The 16,991-nt window shown below is 53.8% G+C and overlaps 1 protein-coding gene across 2 annotated transcripts in view; it reads left to right on the plus strand.

The window, feature by feature from the left end:
• The first annotated feature begins 4,382 nt into the window (after positions 1–4,382).
• Positions 4,383–16,991, plus strand: part of NRG2 (neuregulin 2) — a 178,425-nt gene continuing 165,816 nt past the window's right edge. The window contains exon 1 of one of the 2 annotated variants that reach the window (XM_040573595.1): positions 4,383–4,824. In XM_040573595.1, coding sequence (XP_040429529.1) covers positions 4,392–4,824 — 433 coding nt within the window. In that variant the 5' untranslated portion in view covers positions 4,383–4,391. The remainder of the gene's footprint in view (positions 4,825–16,991) is intronic. The other variant, XM_040573593.1, reaches the window with a different exon arrangement.

Consider the following 16,991-nt stretch of genomic DNA (forward strand, 5'->3'; position numbering starts at 1 on the left):
TTGGGCACCCACAATGAACTGATGGGTGATTTGCAGATGAGGATCAGCCATCTGACACCAGCAGACTGAAGGAGTCCTTTGGTCCCTCGCAGGTCTCCAAACCCATCTCTAACAGGGCCTTTGGCTCCACAAAAACTGCTGTATGGTCGGGGTGCCACAAGTGGGGTGAGGGAAGGGACCCTTCCTCTCTGCGTGGCATTTGTAAATCCTTGCTGGACGCAGCCTCCAGCCTGGGGTTTTCCAGCACTGGTGCTGTCAGACAGGTACAAGTGCAGCGGAGGTCACGGACTGAAGACCAATAGGCAGGAGAAGAGTCTCAGAGGGCTAGGTTTGCTCAGCCTGGAAGAGAAGAGGAAAATGGGAGATGAAGGTGGTGGCTGCAGCCAGTGGGACAGAGGGGCAGAGCCAGGTTCCTCTTGGACCAAGGAGGGGTGAGAAGTAAAAACTGGACTGCAGGAAATTTCCATTAAAGATAAGAAGAAGTTTTTTCACACTGAAGATTGCCAAAACTGGAGCAGGTCCATCAGGGAGGTTGTGAGATTTACGTCTTTGGAGACAGAGAAGCCTGAGCTAGGCATGATCCTGAGCAGCCTGCCCCAGCTGCCCATGCTAGAGCAAATGCTTGGGCCACAGACCTCCTGAGGTCCCTACCAACCTTAGCCATCCCATTATCATGTGAATGAGGGTCCAGTATTTGCAAGGCAATTACAGAGAGAAATTTATATATATATATATATATATATATATATAAAATTTAGGCTTCATTCTGTCAAAACCAGAGTTCAGATTGGTTTGGTGACTACACCTAGGGCCTTGCCTTCTTCATTTCACATGTCAAAATGCTCAGGGATCTATTGGTGTATAGAAGAGAATGATTTTCCAGAAGCAGCAGGGAAGGGGGAAGGAATTTAACCCAAAATAATTTGATCTTAAATGATAACAGAATTGCAAGCGTCTCTGGAGATGAAGGCTAATTGTCTCCAAAACAGCCAAGTTGAACAGTAGGAAAAATACTGCAAAAAGGACACATGCACAGTGCCCTTTTGTAAGGTCATGTGTTCTAGGCCCCAAAATGTTCCAGAGGCAGAAAAACCTCACTTTTCACAATTGTCCCAGAGGGTTCACAGGTATCTTGTGCCGAATTTCACTCAGCTGTAGAACCACTGGGGTCCCATTGGGATTTCAGCCTGCAAACAGGAAGGAGATGGGTTACAAACACAAATGCCTGGGTATTAAACCATATTTTCTGGTTAAGTGCAGGGTAGAGAAGGAGAGCTCTGGATCAAATTATGGCATCAGGTATTGCCTTTGCCCCTAGGCAAAGTCTGTGTTGCTGTCTCAACAAAACATTAGGGAATGGTGTATTTCCACAGAGATTTGTGCCAAAAGAAGAGAGAAGACAGGTGACTTCCCCACTCCTTCAAGCAGTTTGATGAAGCCAAAATCCCATCCTCCCTGCTATGGGAAACACTTCTTACCCCCTCTCCCTTCACCTGTATTCCTCTATTGTGCATGGTCACTTGCTGGCTGTGTCGCAAGACTGCATTTCCCCAGCACTGTGGCTTCGTGTTGTCTGGCTTCCCTGTTCACAGGATCTTTGCATGCAGATTCCTCCTGTGGTGGGGCGCATGTTGGGCACTTGCAGCACATCTCTAATGCCGAGGCTGTCTATTGCATCCCCTCTTCCAACTGTGAAGTATCTCTATTGCTCTCTTAAATGGTTAATCTATTCTTTCATATACTTTTTCATGTGCCTCCTGAAAGCAACAGCAATTCATGTCAGCTGTTTTTAGAAGAACAACTTCTTGGTTGTCAGGTGCTAGCAGGACTGGAAGGTTTGCTCTCTATAGCTGCATGTGGGACACACAGGGGACCTTGTAGAGACTTCAGTGTTGCCTGAAACAGAAGGGTGTGAGGACCATGGTGAAGACCTTGGCTTTTGCGCTGCCACCAGTTGACCACTGCTCTGGGGGAGGGTGGATGGTGCAGAGCAGGTGGGTGGGCAGCCCCCTGCTCTGTAGAGCTGGCCGCATTTACCCCATCTCTATGAGCAGGGAGGATCCAGACAGGGGTTTGTTACAGTCATATATTTGACATATATATAATTTGACAATTTATTGTTGTCGAATTCACTGCCTGGGCACTTGCGACAGAAACCAGGAATCCCCATTTGGGTGCTAAGTAATGCCTGTCCCTGGAGGTTTGCAGTCCCAGCAGGACTTTGCCACTGGGTTTGTTGTTCACCAAAAATATAGAGACAAAGCCCAGCCTGGTAGAACCAAACCTGAGGCCTCTGCAGCTTCATGGAACATCCCTCTGAACCTTAAACCAACCCATGGTCGCCCAAACATGGCAAAATAGAATGCTTTCAGAAACATAAGAAAACAGAAAGCCACAGTTAGCAAAAGAAAATGCACACACGAAATGCTTCCCAACCCGTTCTGTTAATACACTGCGCTGCTTCTAATGCACCATGGTTCTGCAATGGTAGAGATATTCAGATGGCTGTTTGCCTCCCAGGTGAGGGGGAAATGCAGGTGCCCCCATCGGCTGTGCAGAGCCACAGTCACTTCATGGCTGGAGAGCTAGCTGTGTGTGCTGGGGCTGTGCCATCACGTGCCAGTGGTGAGACCACGCTGGCTCCAGCCCCGGGCAACACAAGGAAAGGCAGTGCTCTGTGTCTGTACCTGGGTGCAGCAGCTCTGCTCCCTTTCATATTTTTCCAATTATTCTGGCTTCATTATATTAAATTGAGTGTGACCCCTCATCCTGCCATCTGTGCTCCACTTCTCTCACTGCTGTGCTCAAAGACCTGTCTCACCATCTTTTAGGGTGTGCTGGGTGTTTCCTTGAGGTTGTAAAGCCACTGGGGCAGGGGCTGTGCCTTTCACCTGGGTCACCATTGCAGCACAGGCATGGCTGTGTGTCCCTGCTACGAACTGTGCGCCCCAGCCCTTCGCCTGGGCTGAGCTCAGCCTTCCTGCCTCCGAGTCACCTCCATCATAACGGAACCACAGTGGCTCTCATTCAATGCAGAATCTACTGTGACAACAAATATGAAGTCCTCTGCCGCTAATTAATTATCTCAGATCCCTTCCACATTATAGTAGATGAGCAGCAAGGCTTTAGGAGTATAGATATTTTAGGATCAGCTTTGAAAATAAACCCAAATAAGCCATTTTTTGGAGATTAAACTGACTCCTCCTGGAAACCACTGCAGGGGAAGAGCACTTGTTTATTAAAAAGCGACAGCAGGGATCAGGACATGAAAGGAGGCTTTGTCTCCTTTGCTATTACCTTACTCCATTTGTCAGTATTTTAATGCTTTTTATTCTGGTGTGCAGGGAATCTCAGGCAAAAATCTCCCACCTCCAAAAGCATCAGGCACAGAGAAACCCCTGCTCCCGGGCCCTGCACGTCACGGAAGCCCTTGCCACCTGCAGCAACCCCCAGATGAGCGCCTCTTTGGTGACTCTGGGCTGGGGGCTGCGAACGCCTGGGGGCCTAGGGAGGGGCTTGCGCCGTGTCTGAGATGGAGGGAACGTCATTTGTCTTCTTCCCGGGGACCTCCAAGCCCTGCAGGAACAGAGTGCAGCTGGGTGCTGGGGAGGGAGGCTGCAGAGGACATCCCCCAGGGGACTCCCCGTCATCTGCCCCCGAGGGCAGGGAATCACCGCGGGGCCCGAGATGCGGGGGTCTCCGGCGAGCGGGGGAATGCCGCGGGTGGGGGGGCGGGGAGCAAGGAAGGAGCAGAGGGGCGGTGGGGAGTGGCCGGGAGAGCATCCCGGGGCGCGGGGGTGGGGGGGGAACGGGGGGGAAGGACCGGCAGAGGGAGCATGCCGGGGGGTGGGAGTTCCGGCTGCGAGAGCATTCGGGAGGGGGGCGCAGGGGCTTTCTGCGGTGAGGAGGACGGCTGCGGCGGGGGATCCAGCCGCCAGAGCATCCTGGGGGAGGAGGCCCGGTGGAAGCCGTGTCGCGGGGGGCGGGGGGCTCCGGGCTCGAGAGCATCCCGGGGGATCGGGGGGGGGGGGGGTTACCTCTGCAGCATCCCGGGAGGGTCCCCACCTCCCTCGCTCGGAGCGGGGCCGACTGCCGCCCCCCCCCCCCCCCCGCCCCCCTATAGCGCGGCACGGGGCGCGCCCGCCCGTCCTTCCCGGGAGGCACGGGGGCTTCGGCTCGCCGCGGGGCCCGGCTGGCGGCGGCTGGGCGCGCGGCGGGGGCCGCGGCAGCGCGGGCTGCGGCTCGGCTCCACGCCTAGGGGCGCCGCGCCGGGAGGAGGGTCCGGGTCCGCGCCGCTCCGCCCCGCCGCGCCCGCCCGCCCGCCGCGCCGCAGCCCCGCAGCCCGGCCGCCGCCGCCGCAGGGCCGGCGGGAGCGAGCGGCAGCCGGCGGCATGAGGCGCGACCCGGCGCCCGGCTTCTCCATGCTGCTCTTCGGCGTCTCGCTCGCCTGCTACTCGCCCAGCCTCAAGTCGGTGCAGGACCAGGCGTACACGGCGGCCGTGGTGCTGGAGGGCAAGGTGCAGTCCGTGGCCCCCCCCCCCGCCGGCGGCGGCAATGACAGCCGCGGCGCCGCTGGCCCCGCCGGGGGGGTCCTGGTCAAGGTGCTCGACCTGTGGCCCCTCAACAGCGGCGGGCTGCAGCGGGAGCAGCTCATCAGCGTGGGCTCCAAGGCGCCCTGCTTCAAAGTGAAGCGCAACCACCGCTACATCTTCTTCCTGGAGCCCACGGAGGAGCCGCTCGTCTTCCGCACCGCCTTCGCCCCGCTCGACACCAGCGGCAAGAACCTCAAGCGGGACGTGGCGCGGATCCTCTGCGCGGACTGCGGTACGGGCCGCGGCGGGGGCGGCGGGGGGCGCCGGGCCCGGGCGGCCGTGGGACGGCAGCGGGGCGGCGCCGGCGCAGCGAGTGCCCGGCGGGTACCGGCGGCCCGGGCAGCCGCCGCCGGCAGGACCGTGCCCCGCCCGGGCTGGGGGCTGCTCCGCCATCGCCCCCCCCCCCCCCCCCCCCCCGCGCCGGCCGGCACCGGGGCTCTGCCTGGCAGCGGGCCGGGGCGCTCTCCCGGGCCCGGCCCTGGGGTCCTGGTGCGGGCTGCGGCGGCCCCGCTCCCCCCGCCCCGGCTCGAGGTCCCGGCCTGCCCCGGCTGCCCCGGTCCCCGGGCGCCGCGCCAGCAGCGCAGCCCCGAGCCCCGGTGCGAGGCGCGGAGGAAGGGCCCGTGCCCCGGCTCCTCTCGGCCCTTACCGGCGGCTTTGGCCGCGCGGTTCGGTCCGCCGAAGCCTTCTCTCTGGGCGCCTTCTGTCCCCCCGGGCACCCCGTCGGGTGCTGCTTCCCCCGGTTTTCCTTGGTAATCGCGGCCAGCCCCCGGCTGGGAGAGCCGTTACCGGCATGCGGTGGTGGCTCCGTTAACTCTGCGCGCACTGGTGCTGCCTGGTGCATTCCTCTCCCCAGACGTGTTTACTAATGCAGAGACGGGCCTTTCCCTGAGCTGGCCGAGGGGCCTGGAGCAGATGCTGGCTTCCCAGGTGTGCTGTGAGCGCCGGGAAGTTTTGCCTCCTTCAAAATAATGTTCTCATTTTCTGGACTATTTTTTTTTCTTTGTTTGGTGCATTTAGATTTCTGCCTTTAATGTACCTGCTCGGTTCTTTGTATGTGCTGTGTACTGGTCCTTCATTGCCTTTCTAAATGCGGTTATGAAATTACTTCAGCAGGGGAATGCCTGCCACAGCATTACTCGTGTTGTGCCCGATTTTCTCTGCTGTCCTCCGGCAGGGTGAATACCTGCGATGGGCTGGGGGCGGGGGACCAGGAGGAGACAATGACTGCATTTTCCCAGGGTTAGGATCTGAGCTTACAAAAATGCAAGGCTGGCCCTTAGTCCAGCTTTAGCGCTCAGATCCTGTGTCATAAAACCCCAACGGGGCCAGTGTGAAATGGAGCTCCAAGAGCTGTACTGTGCCATTAGAAACAAATTTGAGTCTCTCATGTTTGGTGGCTTGCAAGGATATACAGGGCCTGTCTCCAGGGAATTCTGGTTCTCCACTCAATGACAGAATGCTGCACTTGCCCATGGGGTTAATTGGCCGTTTGCCTCATTAGAGGCAAGGTGCTACACCGGTAATTCTTGGCTCCGTAATGAACATACGTGGGCTTTGTTGTTATCAGAAAGGTGTTTCTGGAGCAAATACTTTGCCATTCTGGGCTGCTGACCCCAGATTTTGAAGGCCAGACCTGTCTCTATTTTTAGCCATCCAAAAGATAAATTTAGAAGATTGCATTTCCTGGGAGAAAGGTGGAACCTTGCACATCATAATATGTTGTTGAGGAAAATGGGCTAGGACGGCGTATGAGAAAACTAATTTGGAAGGCACTAATTTCATGTACATCTGTATGTGGGCCATCATGGACATAGAGGATTTAGTGAAATAGCTATTGTGAAGTTAAAAGAAAGATAAACGGGGAACTTCTCAGGTTTGCGGTCTCACAGTCAGATGAAAGCACGACAAAAGGTACATGGCTTTTTTTTTTTTTTTTAAAGCAGGAAGGATTGCAAACTTGTGTATCTGTGAGCAGCAGGGTATGGCTTTGAGAGGAATGGAGGCAGCTCCGTTGCTTTCTGGATCAGGCCCAAATTGTTATCATGTAGGCTGATGTAACAACAAGTTAAAGGATGTCATTCTGCTGTGACACCTTCTTGGAGCTGATGCTTTTGTTTTTGTGTTTTTGATAGTCTGAATAGGCTCCCTGGCTAAGGGACTCTGCAGGTTGTCGAGAACATCATCTCAGCACAGCTATACAGCAGATGCAAAGGAAAAAAAAGCTGGTGGTTGGGAACTGTCATAACTGTGGTTTTGTCAAGTGATGAAGTTTAAATGGGAGCCTCAGCATGCTGCACTTGTAGTTCCCCAAGCACTTCATGCTCTTGTTTCGGCTGGGGCACCAGGAGGTTGGTCCTGAAGGTGACATTCCTGGCAGGATCTTCTGATTTGTGGCATCTGAGCTGCTGGAAAGGTGCATGGACTGGGAAACCAGGCCATGGTCTGCTTTCTTGCTCCTTGGTTTCAGCTGGGAGAAGAAATCTGAAGAGACACCGGTCTATTTCTCATTCTTGCTGCAGATGGGGGCAGTGGACAACTCTAAAATTAACAGAAGGTGAAGTGTCCGGACACAAAGTGATCTCTGAGGGACAGCCAGGCTGCAGCCAGCCTGCATATGATATTATAGAGCAAGGGGGAGAGATGCTGGGGCCACCGCTGAACGAGCAGAGAGGGACCTCATGGCTCTGATCGCTATCCCTCCACTTCCAAAAGATGGAGGCCTTGCAGGACTGTCTTCTCCCTGCTCTGGCTCTGTGCCTGGGTGTTTTCTAGTGATTCATACCCTTCCCACAGGCTAAGATGCTGTGTCCTCTGCTCTCACTGCTTGCTGAGGTCCAGGATGCGTTGCAGGCCTGCGATTGGAGCACCTATGTCTCTCTCCAAGGGACAATCTCTGCTGTTGCCTGCTCAGCTCGCTTGGAGAAGAGAAGGTAGACGGTGAGGCTCTTCAGGGGTCCAGACCCTTGCTGGGCAGTGTTGGGAAGGCTGAAGGAGAGGGAAGGACAGCATGGGGTATGGGAGGCAAAATGGGAAAATCAGTCTGTGCAGCTGGTACGTGCAGAGTTTCAGGAAGCCAGTGAACTTTGGGAATCTGTTGCGGGTCTCAGCTGGACTGCTTCGTGTCTGTCTCCCCCATGCTGAGGTCCAGAAAGGGGGATTCGCGTTTTGGACAGTCTCACTGCTGGGCAGACTCTGGAGGCTGGAACTTTCCTACTTGCAAAATCCAGAGGTTTGCAGCCTTTGCATCTCTGCTGCACAGCCATGGGTGAAATGAGTGAGTGTTTGTGTTCCCCTGGCACACAAGGAGCAACCTGCAAAGTACTGCTGGTCTGTGGTCCCAGGATTGTATGGGTCTCACCACTCACTTGGCCATCTTAAAACCTCTTCTGCACTGGCAGTATTGTTTTTTTCATGCTGTTATATAATGTTTCCTGTTACTGCTTCTCCTCCTGTCTCTTTTCTTTACATCCTTCAGTTCCTTAATTTTGGATGGTCTCTTATTTCCTCTGTGCCTAAATGCACAGATCAGGAGGAAGGAATAGGTGCAAAACCCAGCGCTGGCTTTCACAAGTGGTGTGTCTGTGTGGCATGATATCCCTGCTTGGACCACTCCTGATTTGAGTCCAGAAAGGGGGTTGTGGTCCTGATCCTCCTCGCCCTCAAGGCTCTCTTGTGTCATAATTTGCTTTCCACTCTACATGAACTGATGTTTCTTGTGAAAAAGATGTACTGGTAGGTATTTTGGATACAGGAGGGGCTCTTGAATGGTTGAGATTTAACCTCTTTGGGCACTGATTTCTGCTTCCACAGAGGAACAAATATCTTCCTGCCTCCATATGCAGGAAATTGCAAAGTAGATTTAATTAGATCTTGTACATCTCCTGGAGCACTTCACTGAAAATGCTGCAGATTTCCAGGACAAAGTACACGACTAGCCTGTAGGATTAGTTAGCTTAGTCTGAACGGGTAATCTGGTGGTGGCAGATCCCTGGGAGGATTTGCAGACACAGGACCTGTTGCTGCAGCAGGTACTTTGTATAAGATGAGGTCCCTGATCAACCCTTCCCCCCCCCCCCCCCCCTTTCTTTTTTTTTCCTGGTCAGAAGGTACCTTGAACTCAATGGGAATCAGGAACATGCTGTGGCTCTGTCATTGGGTTTGGGGACTGCACATTGCTAGCAGCTTTATCTGTTGATTCTGAGAGCCAGGGTGGTTTTAGCTGGGCTTTGAGGAGAGTAGGGAGGACTGATTTTGAAGTGCCCGCAGGAAAATACAGCCCTCTGGATTATAGTGTAGGTGTTGCTGCCTGAAATAGCACCGGCAACTTTGGACACGAAGCTCATGCAAAAACATCCCTCTCTTCTATCCTGCAAATCATCTCAGTTGCTCCAGACGGGGCAGGTGCAGGCGAAGGATGTGGGCTCCAGCCAGGGCTCCCCCTTTATCCCGGGCGGGGAGCAAAAAAGTTGGATTTTCTCATGTGCCACCTTGCTAATTAGAGTTGTCTGAAATTTTTTCTCACCACCTTCAGAAAAATCACACTTTCTTAGGCTCACAGAGGAGTGAAAACTTGTTTCCTTCTTTCCTTGGGCTTCTGCAGATGGGGAGTGGTCACTTAGCTGCGAAAAGCTTTTACCCCTTCCAAGGGTGGCACCCTTCTGTTTGCTCTCTGCTCCTGGTTTGCTGGCACAAGAGGTTTTGCCTGGGCATGGGCCTGGGATAGCTGTGCCCCCATGGCCAGTTCATCTCCTTGTCTCCCAGCTGAATCAGCCATGAGGGAAACTGGCAACTGAAGCTTTGCTCAGCTGGTGCTGCAGGTTCAGCTGTACCTGAAAGACCCGAGGATACACCCACCTGGACACATGCTGTGCATACAGCAAAACCTGGCTGATTTCTCAGTCCCCCTTTCAGAAACGCTTTAAACGAAGCATCTCCCCAAGGATCTCTATAAGTAACAGGAGACTAACAAGGCTCTTGAATGATCCCAGGAGTTCTGGTTTCTGTATTGAGGGTCTCCCCATACATAGCCCCTGGACACCAGCTGCTGCCCAGTGGCTGTCTTTGTGCTCTGCTGGCTAATAACCCTTAGATATGGGCCCTGAAGCATAACGGCCTTTCTAAATCACAGGCAACACCTTGTCTTGGGTTTGGATCTGGATCAGAAACTGGTGCATGCTTGGGAGCACAGAGGCAATAAACTCCATCACTAGGCAGAAAGGGAGCCATGTTCTACTGCAGCTGAGCTCCCCACTTGGTTTGGGCTGGAAAAGGCAAAATGCACCATGACCACCAGGGTCTGGGGCCTTAAAGCATTTGGCACACCTCAAAATCTGCTATAAAGTCCCTCAAGGTATATGGGCTTTGCAGCACAGGCAGCACACCCTAAATTTTGGTACCACACTGCTGGGGTGAGGGAGCCTCTCCCAGCTGAATCAGACAGGGTTGCCGGTTCCCTGAGCAGCATGGCCTGGGTCCTATGGAGAATGGCTGCTGCTTTGCTGGTTTTGGGACATTGAATGCTGGTGCTGGAGTGCACCTTGTCTCTGTCTCCCATCTTGAGTCATTGTGTGGCACTGTTGAGCGTAGAGGAGAGCTCAGCTGTCCTGGAACAAGTGTGTAGGATTCCCCAGAGATCTGTGCCTGCCTTTGACAGGCAAGAGTGCAGATGCAGTGAGAAGGGCACAGGTGAGAGGTGTGGTTGGCCCAGAGGAGCTGCAGGAAGTTGTTCAGTGGTGGGCAGCAGGTTTCCAAAGGGCTTGCAAGTCTGTGAGCCTGTGGGTTACTCTGATTGCCTGAGGAATTCTCTCTGTGGAGAAACCTGAATGATAAAGTGACAAGAAGGGATAAAGTGTGTCCATTGAACCAGGATGCACCGTGGCTGGCTAGCAGCTCCTGTCACTCTGCTGGGGCCTGTGCTGGATACAGCAGCTTGCTTGGTGCTGGTCATGCTGGTGGGGAGCTGGGCTGGCTGTAGCAAAGGGCCATGAGAGATGTCAGTAATTCCGCCTCTCCCCATGCTCTCACTGCTGACCAGAGCAGGCTGCCAAGATGTGAGCACGCATCCTCCAAAACTGCTGGAGCATTTTCATGTCCCATGTTTAAAGGAGAAGGATCCCTGGGGAGCCATTCTCTATGCTGTGCCATGCTCTGTCCAGTGCAGATGGTGGAGGACTCAGGTCCTCAGTGGAAGCTCGGAGATTGTGTGCAGCCAGGGGAGGCTCCAGAATAAGCTCATCTCCCTAGCAACTTTGGTAGCCAGGCATCTGCTTGCTTACTGAATTGGATATGCAGCACTCGCCCCCCGCCCCCCCCAATGGGTGCAAGCACCTCTTGGTGCTTTCTTCTCAGGTCTGGGAGGATGTGGAGAGGTCTGCCAATTGCCTGAAATTTTGGGGACAGTGTGTGGAGCTGGCAAAGCTGGGGTAAAGATCAAAAGGAAGATGAATCACTGTGCTGCTCTTCTGCTGAATGACCGTGCTTCCAGTGCTTGGCTGCTGTGGCCTCAGATGCTGGGCTGTGTGCTGCAAAGCTTGGCCAGAAGGGTCAGTAAAAACTACTTTCACTTAATTCCTGTGGTCCAGCTCTGTCCTGGATAAGAGGGTGACGAACGTGGAGGAGGCAAAATGTGAGGCTCACCAGAACATAGGGTACTAGAGGGGAGCAGATGATTTGCAACTTGAATCAAAATAATGTGTGCAACTACAGACAGGCAAACATGGGATGTGATCAGGTAGGGGGGGTTCACCTCTGTGCTCAGACGATTTGAAGAGAAATTTTGTATGAAAGTCGCAGCAGACAGTACTGAAGATGTTGCGGGGAGGGTTCATATTAGGGGAAGAAAAAGGAAACAGGAAAAGATACTCAGTGGGCTGGTGAGAGAGAGGAGATGCCACCTTGGAGACCCATGCCACTGGTGATCAGCTGAGCAGGGGTTTCTTGCCTCTCTGTGTGTTGGGATTAACCAGCTCTTGCTGAGATTGCAGCCATGTCTTGGTATTACTGGCTGATTTCCTGTTTCAGGGAATCCTCTCTGGTTTTCTTGCCTTTACTGCCTTGAGGTAGTAAAGGCAAGCAATTGCTCCCTTAAGGTATCTCTGCAGTCCCAACCATGACCAAAGCATGACCTCCTAGAAACGCTGCTCAGGATGAATCAAGGGTTGAAAGTCATCTCGCCCTCACGGTGTTGGTATGGGCTCAGCCACCAGTGGCCCCAGCTGGTGTGGCACCTTGAGGATGGAGCTGGGTGGGCTGATGAGAAGAAGCTGTGTGCAAAAAAGAGGCTAGAAGATGGCAACAGCCTTGACAAGGCTGTGGGAACCGCAAACAAGAGGTATCTGTCCCTTTGTCAATGGTAGCCTGGTCTGGAGCTGTGTGAGAGCTATCAGCAGAGCATTTTGACAGTAGGTTGAGTGGGCAACCATCAGTAATTACCCTGGTATGTGGGACCTCCTTGCGGGCAGGAATAGGGACTAGAGAGCTGCTCAGGTCCAGTCCCGCTCTGTTGTAACCCAGGGACAAGGTACTTCAGCTCACAACTTGTCCCTGGCCAGGACAGTCCTTTAAAATCTCTTGCCTGGGCTGTGTGGCATCAGTGATTCTTACTGTTCCCCCCACCTGCCCCAAGCCCTGTTGGCCACAGCAGGACAGTGCCAGACTTTTCTATATTCCCATCTGTTATTGTTTGCTGCCCTGTGGAGGGCAGCTGTGTTGTCTGGTGTGTCCCGATTTCGCAGGAATGGTTGGTGGCAGGCTGGCTGCTGTGGTGTCCAGGCTCAGCATCCCTCTGGGGTGGGACATACATGTTCGATGGGTGGGGATGTGTCATGCTCATGACAGAGCCCCCAGCTCCCACCCTTTTCATCCCATCTCACCCTTCCTGGCTGGGAGGAGACCATTCTTTGACCTCTTGATGAAGATGAGGGCTCTGGGAACCCAAATGGTCTCAGGTACTGGAAATGAGCTGGTGGGATCTGGTGGTGGGAGGGTGGGGACTGGAATCAGCTGTGCTTTCTGGGCTGTCTCGGAGCTGGCAGTGATGCACCAGCCCTGGCTGCTGCACTCAGAGGAGCCTGGCCCGGTCAGACCCGGGCTCCCTGCTGCTGTGCCATCCGCTTACGCTGTTTGGTGGCCTTGGGTCAAGCCAAGGTGAGGTCAGGATCGGGCATGGCCTGTACTGTAAGCCTCTACCAAATGTAAAGTGGCCTTTCCCAACATGCAGCGCACTGGGTGTGACAATCAGCAACACGTCTGTTTGCCTTGGGGACTTGACAAGGAGTATGAGTGGGCTGTGAGGATGTCTTCCTTGGGGCTTGGGTCTTCGCTGTGGTCTGTGGGGTGGTAGTAACCTCAGTGATGGGAAGAGGTGCCTCCAGCCATTGCCTGGGCTCACTGCCCTGGGTGCTTCCTCCTTCCTATCTCCTCCCCACCAGTCTTCCTTGGCTGCCCTTCTGCGTGCCTTGGTGTGGAGGAGTGGCTGAGTCTCCCCTAGGCTGTTTTTTGCCTTGAGCCAAGCTGACAATTGCTTGACAGGGATTCCTGTTCTGGACCTTCCTGCAGCTCCTGGCTTGGCTTGGCATGCTCCATGTACATGGCAGGAGGAGCTAGTGCCTGTTTCAGTGTCTGCACACCCAACCCTGCTTCTCCAGCAGCACTGCTGGCCCCAAGAAAATGGGGCAGACATCAAATGTGCGTCCCACCATCCCAGTGCTGCCCTGATGTTGAGCACTCCCAGAAAGATGCCTTGATGTCAGAAAGTGGGGATGCAGCTGGAGTGGAGGTCTGCTATAAGGCGGGATCGCTCTTTGGGTACTTTTTCTTCCAAGGTTGGTGATTTAAGCTGGTCTTCCCTGGTATGGTGAACAGGAGAGGCTGGGTCTGTAGGCTGATTCTCTAAGCTGTCCTTTCTTGGATGTTCAGGCACAACAGCAACTGCAGGTCTTGGCAAATGTAGTAGGAGCCCGAAGCCTGACCATGCCTTAGAGTCCAGATGGGCTCATAGCCCAAGGGGAAACCTAGAGGGGGGTGAGGTGGCCTGGTAGGTTTGGGATGATGAGTTGCAGGTAAGAAGCTGGGAAAGGCCCTGAGGTTTTGGGGCACTGAATTGGACGTACGAGGAGATACAGCTTAATCTGGGTAGAAAACAGGGATGTATTCTTCTCTACCTACAAGAACTAGGGTGATGGGAAGCAACAGGCACAGGGTCACCCGAAGAATATTCTTTTTTTGCCTTGCTGCAGGGTGCTGCTGAGGCCAAAGGGAAGAAGTATTATGCAGGCTCCCAGGGGTTGTGTCTGCGTGTATGGGATAGCTGGGGTGCAGCCACTGATTCTGGATTTCCCCAGATACAGCACTGCCAGAAGTGGTGGGGTGCCAGGGGAGAGGCACAACATGGGTGTCAAGCAGTGCTGTGATTGCAGCCCCAGGAAGGCTGTGCGGTGCAGTAAGGCAGTGACATGTTTCTCCTTTTAATGAACAGTAATTATTTTGTGGAGCCTGATCTCCCTCACCTGGGCCATGCTCCAGAGAAAGAGCTCTGTAGAGCATCTGCCTTGTTTCTACCTGATGGCCAGTCTACCTGGAGGCTGCAGCACAGAAAGCCAGCTGCTGTTGTGTGGGTTTGTCCCAGCCCTGTGTGTGGGTGGCTGTGCCTTTGCACACATGGCATGGAGTTGTGTTTGTGTGTCTTCGTGCTCTGAAGGGAATGGGTGCAGGCAAGGGGGCCGTGCATGGAGATTTGGGTTCACTTCCCATCTGTGCCACTGACAGTAGGAAAGCTTCTTAGCATCCTCATGCTGTGATTCCCTGCCTGACTAGCAGGCAGGATGCTGCTTTGCATGCTCTGCTAGGGAGCAGGCGGAAACTGGTCATGTACTGGATTATGTATCAGTGTATCAGTGCTGGAAATCAGCAGAAATAGCAATGAAAGCCTGTCCTTGCTCCAGTGCCTGCCACTGATGGATCTCAGAGTAGTCTGTGATCCATCCCCCTGGGTGCAGGGCTGTGTCTGCAGCTGACCGCTCCTCCTTGGAGATAGCAGACCCTGCTCAAAATAGGACAGATCCTGTGGTGGTACTTCACGCAGCTGGGAGGATCTGAGTGGGTGGCTAGGAGTGGAGGAGCCCTGGCTTGTTCCCAGAACAGGTCTGCAAGGGACCTGCCTGCTGCCAGCCAGCAGTTTGTCGACTCTCCATGGGTGGCCATCTAGCTTTCCCAGCCAAGCTCAGCGCACAGCAAAGGTGCTACGTTTGCAAAGACATAAACTTGTGGTCCCCAGACCTGTCTCTGATCTGCAGCGGCACGCTCTGTCTGTGTGGGGGAGCTGTGACGTGTCAAGAGATGATCTCTGTCAGTCCATCGCGTGGTGACATGCAGGCTCTTGGCATCTAGACTGTTTTTCTCATTCTCAGAACTAGCTGGGAGTGCTGGCAGCGAGCACTGATCCCCGAGGGCACTTGATCCTGCATGATGGTGTGGAGAGATGATTTCCCAAGCTGTTGGAGGGCTGAGCAACTTTGTGGTGCGTGTTGTGATGGAGGATGCTTGGGTAATGGGGGCTGAGCAGCTGGTCTGTTTGATGCTTGTGAAATTCTGCAAATCTGTAGCTGCTGTGTGGGTCTGAGCAATTTAGGTTGTCTTGTGTGTTGAAATGACTCTGAAAGTTGCCATCAAGGCTCATTTTGCAGCCCTCTGGGATGCTACGTGTCAGTAAATGTTACTGGGAGGTGGTCCAAACCCGGACAGGCAGGGCTGTGTGTGCTGGTTGACTTCTGCAGACTTCCTGGTGAGAGAAAAGGTGCTCACCACCTGTGCTGAGACAGCTTATCCAGAGTCCTCCTGCCTCAGGTTGCAGAAGATATCTGGCCTCTCCTTCCTTCCCAAGAAGGCACTGTGGGCTAAAGTGCCTTCTTCTCAATGTCATCAGAGCAAAAGCACAGAGACCAGAGCAGTCACATCAGGACAACACAGGTTCAAGAAAGTAGAGGAAATCTGGCCCGTGGTGTTGACACACCTGTAGAGAAAACAGCTGAATTTGCCAACAAAGTGCATGCTGTCTCTGTAATCAGACTGGTAGCCATGAACTATGGCCATTGCAGGAATAAGGTTCCAGATGGTTCTCCATCTCTCCAAAGGAGAGAACTCCACGGTGAGCTTTGAAACTGGCCAATGATCTGATGAGAGCAGCAAACCTCAGATTTGGATGTTAAAACATCCAGGAAATGGCCTGGTGACTGCTAAATCAGAGACATTAAGTGGTTTCTGGCTTCAGAATGGCAGATAGGCACATATGATGGTTCTAGTAGGAAACTGTGACCTAAAACTTTCCTGCCAGGAGAGTGGCCATGGTTTCCCTTTAGTGGCTGGTGCCAAGGCAGCCCTGGGTGGCTGCAGGATTGCAGCTGCCTGTGCTGGGTGCCAGCTGCACAGCTGCAAGTGCTGGTGCTGAGCCCTGGGGTTCTGCCATCAAGGCGCTGCTGGGGCTGGAGGTGGCTCCCCAAGCCATAGCTGGGGAGCTCTGCTGCTGGAGAGAGAGGTCTTCTTCTCTCCTTTGCTCCTGGCACACGTGTGGCTGTGGGTGCAGCAGTGTAGGACAGGCTTTGTGAAAGGCTGCTTAGTCCCTGCTCTGCACAGCTCACTGCTGGACTCCCGTTTGGGATGAGGGATGGTGAGGCTTTGTGGATAGGGCTGGTCTCCCTCTTGGATGTTTTCTTATGTTGCAAAAGATTTACTGAGAGTTTAGAAAGCATCATGTCAACTTGCTGGGAGGAGACTCATTGTAGGGTTTCCCTTCCTATCAGCTCTTTCATAATTCAAAGCCCTTTTTGCCCTGCCGTTGGGAAATTTTCCACCCCTCTAACTTACACAGTGGTCAGACTGTGCCACAGAGCCAGGAGAGGAGTGTTAGTCCTTTCCTTCTCTGCTCAGAGAGTTATAGAATCACAGAATGGCTTGGATTGGAAGGGACCTCAAAGGTCATGTAGTTCCAACCCCCCTGCCATGGGCAGGCACGCCACACATTAGACCAGGTAGCCCAGGTCCTTGTCGAACATGTTCTTGAACAATTCCAGGGTTGGGGCATCCACAACTTCTCTGGACAACCTGTTCCAGTGCCTCTCCAGCCTCTAAGAAAAGAATTTCCTCCTAACATCTAATCTAAATCTCCCCTCTTTTAGTTTAAAATCCGCCTTGTCCTACTTCTATCTGCCCAAGTAAAAAGTCGCTTTCCATCTATTTTATAAGCCCCCTTAAAGAACTGAAAGTCACAATGAGGTGTCCCCGGAGCCGCCTTTTCTCCAGGATGAACATCCTCAGCTCCCTTAGCCTTTCTTCATAGGAGAGGTGCTCCAGGCCCTTGATCATCTTTGTGGCCTCCTCTGGACCTGCTCTAACAGGTCCTCATCT

This window comes from Cygnus olor, chromosome 14 (assembly GCF_009769625.2).
Source record: "Cygnus olor isolate bCygOlo1 chromosome 14, bCygOlo1.pri.v2, whole genome shotgun sequence".
Lineage (NCBI taxonomy): Eukaryota > Metazoa > Chordata > Aves > Anseriformes > Anatidae > Cygnus > Cygnus olor.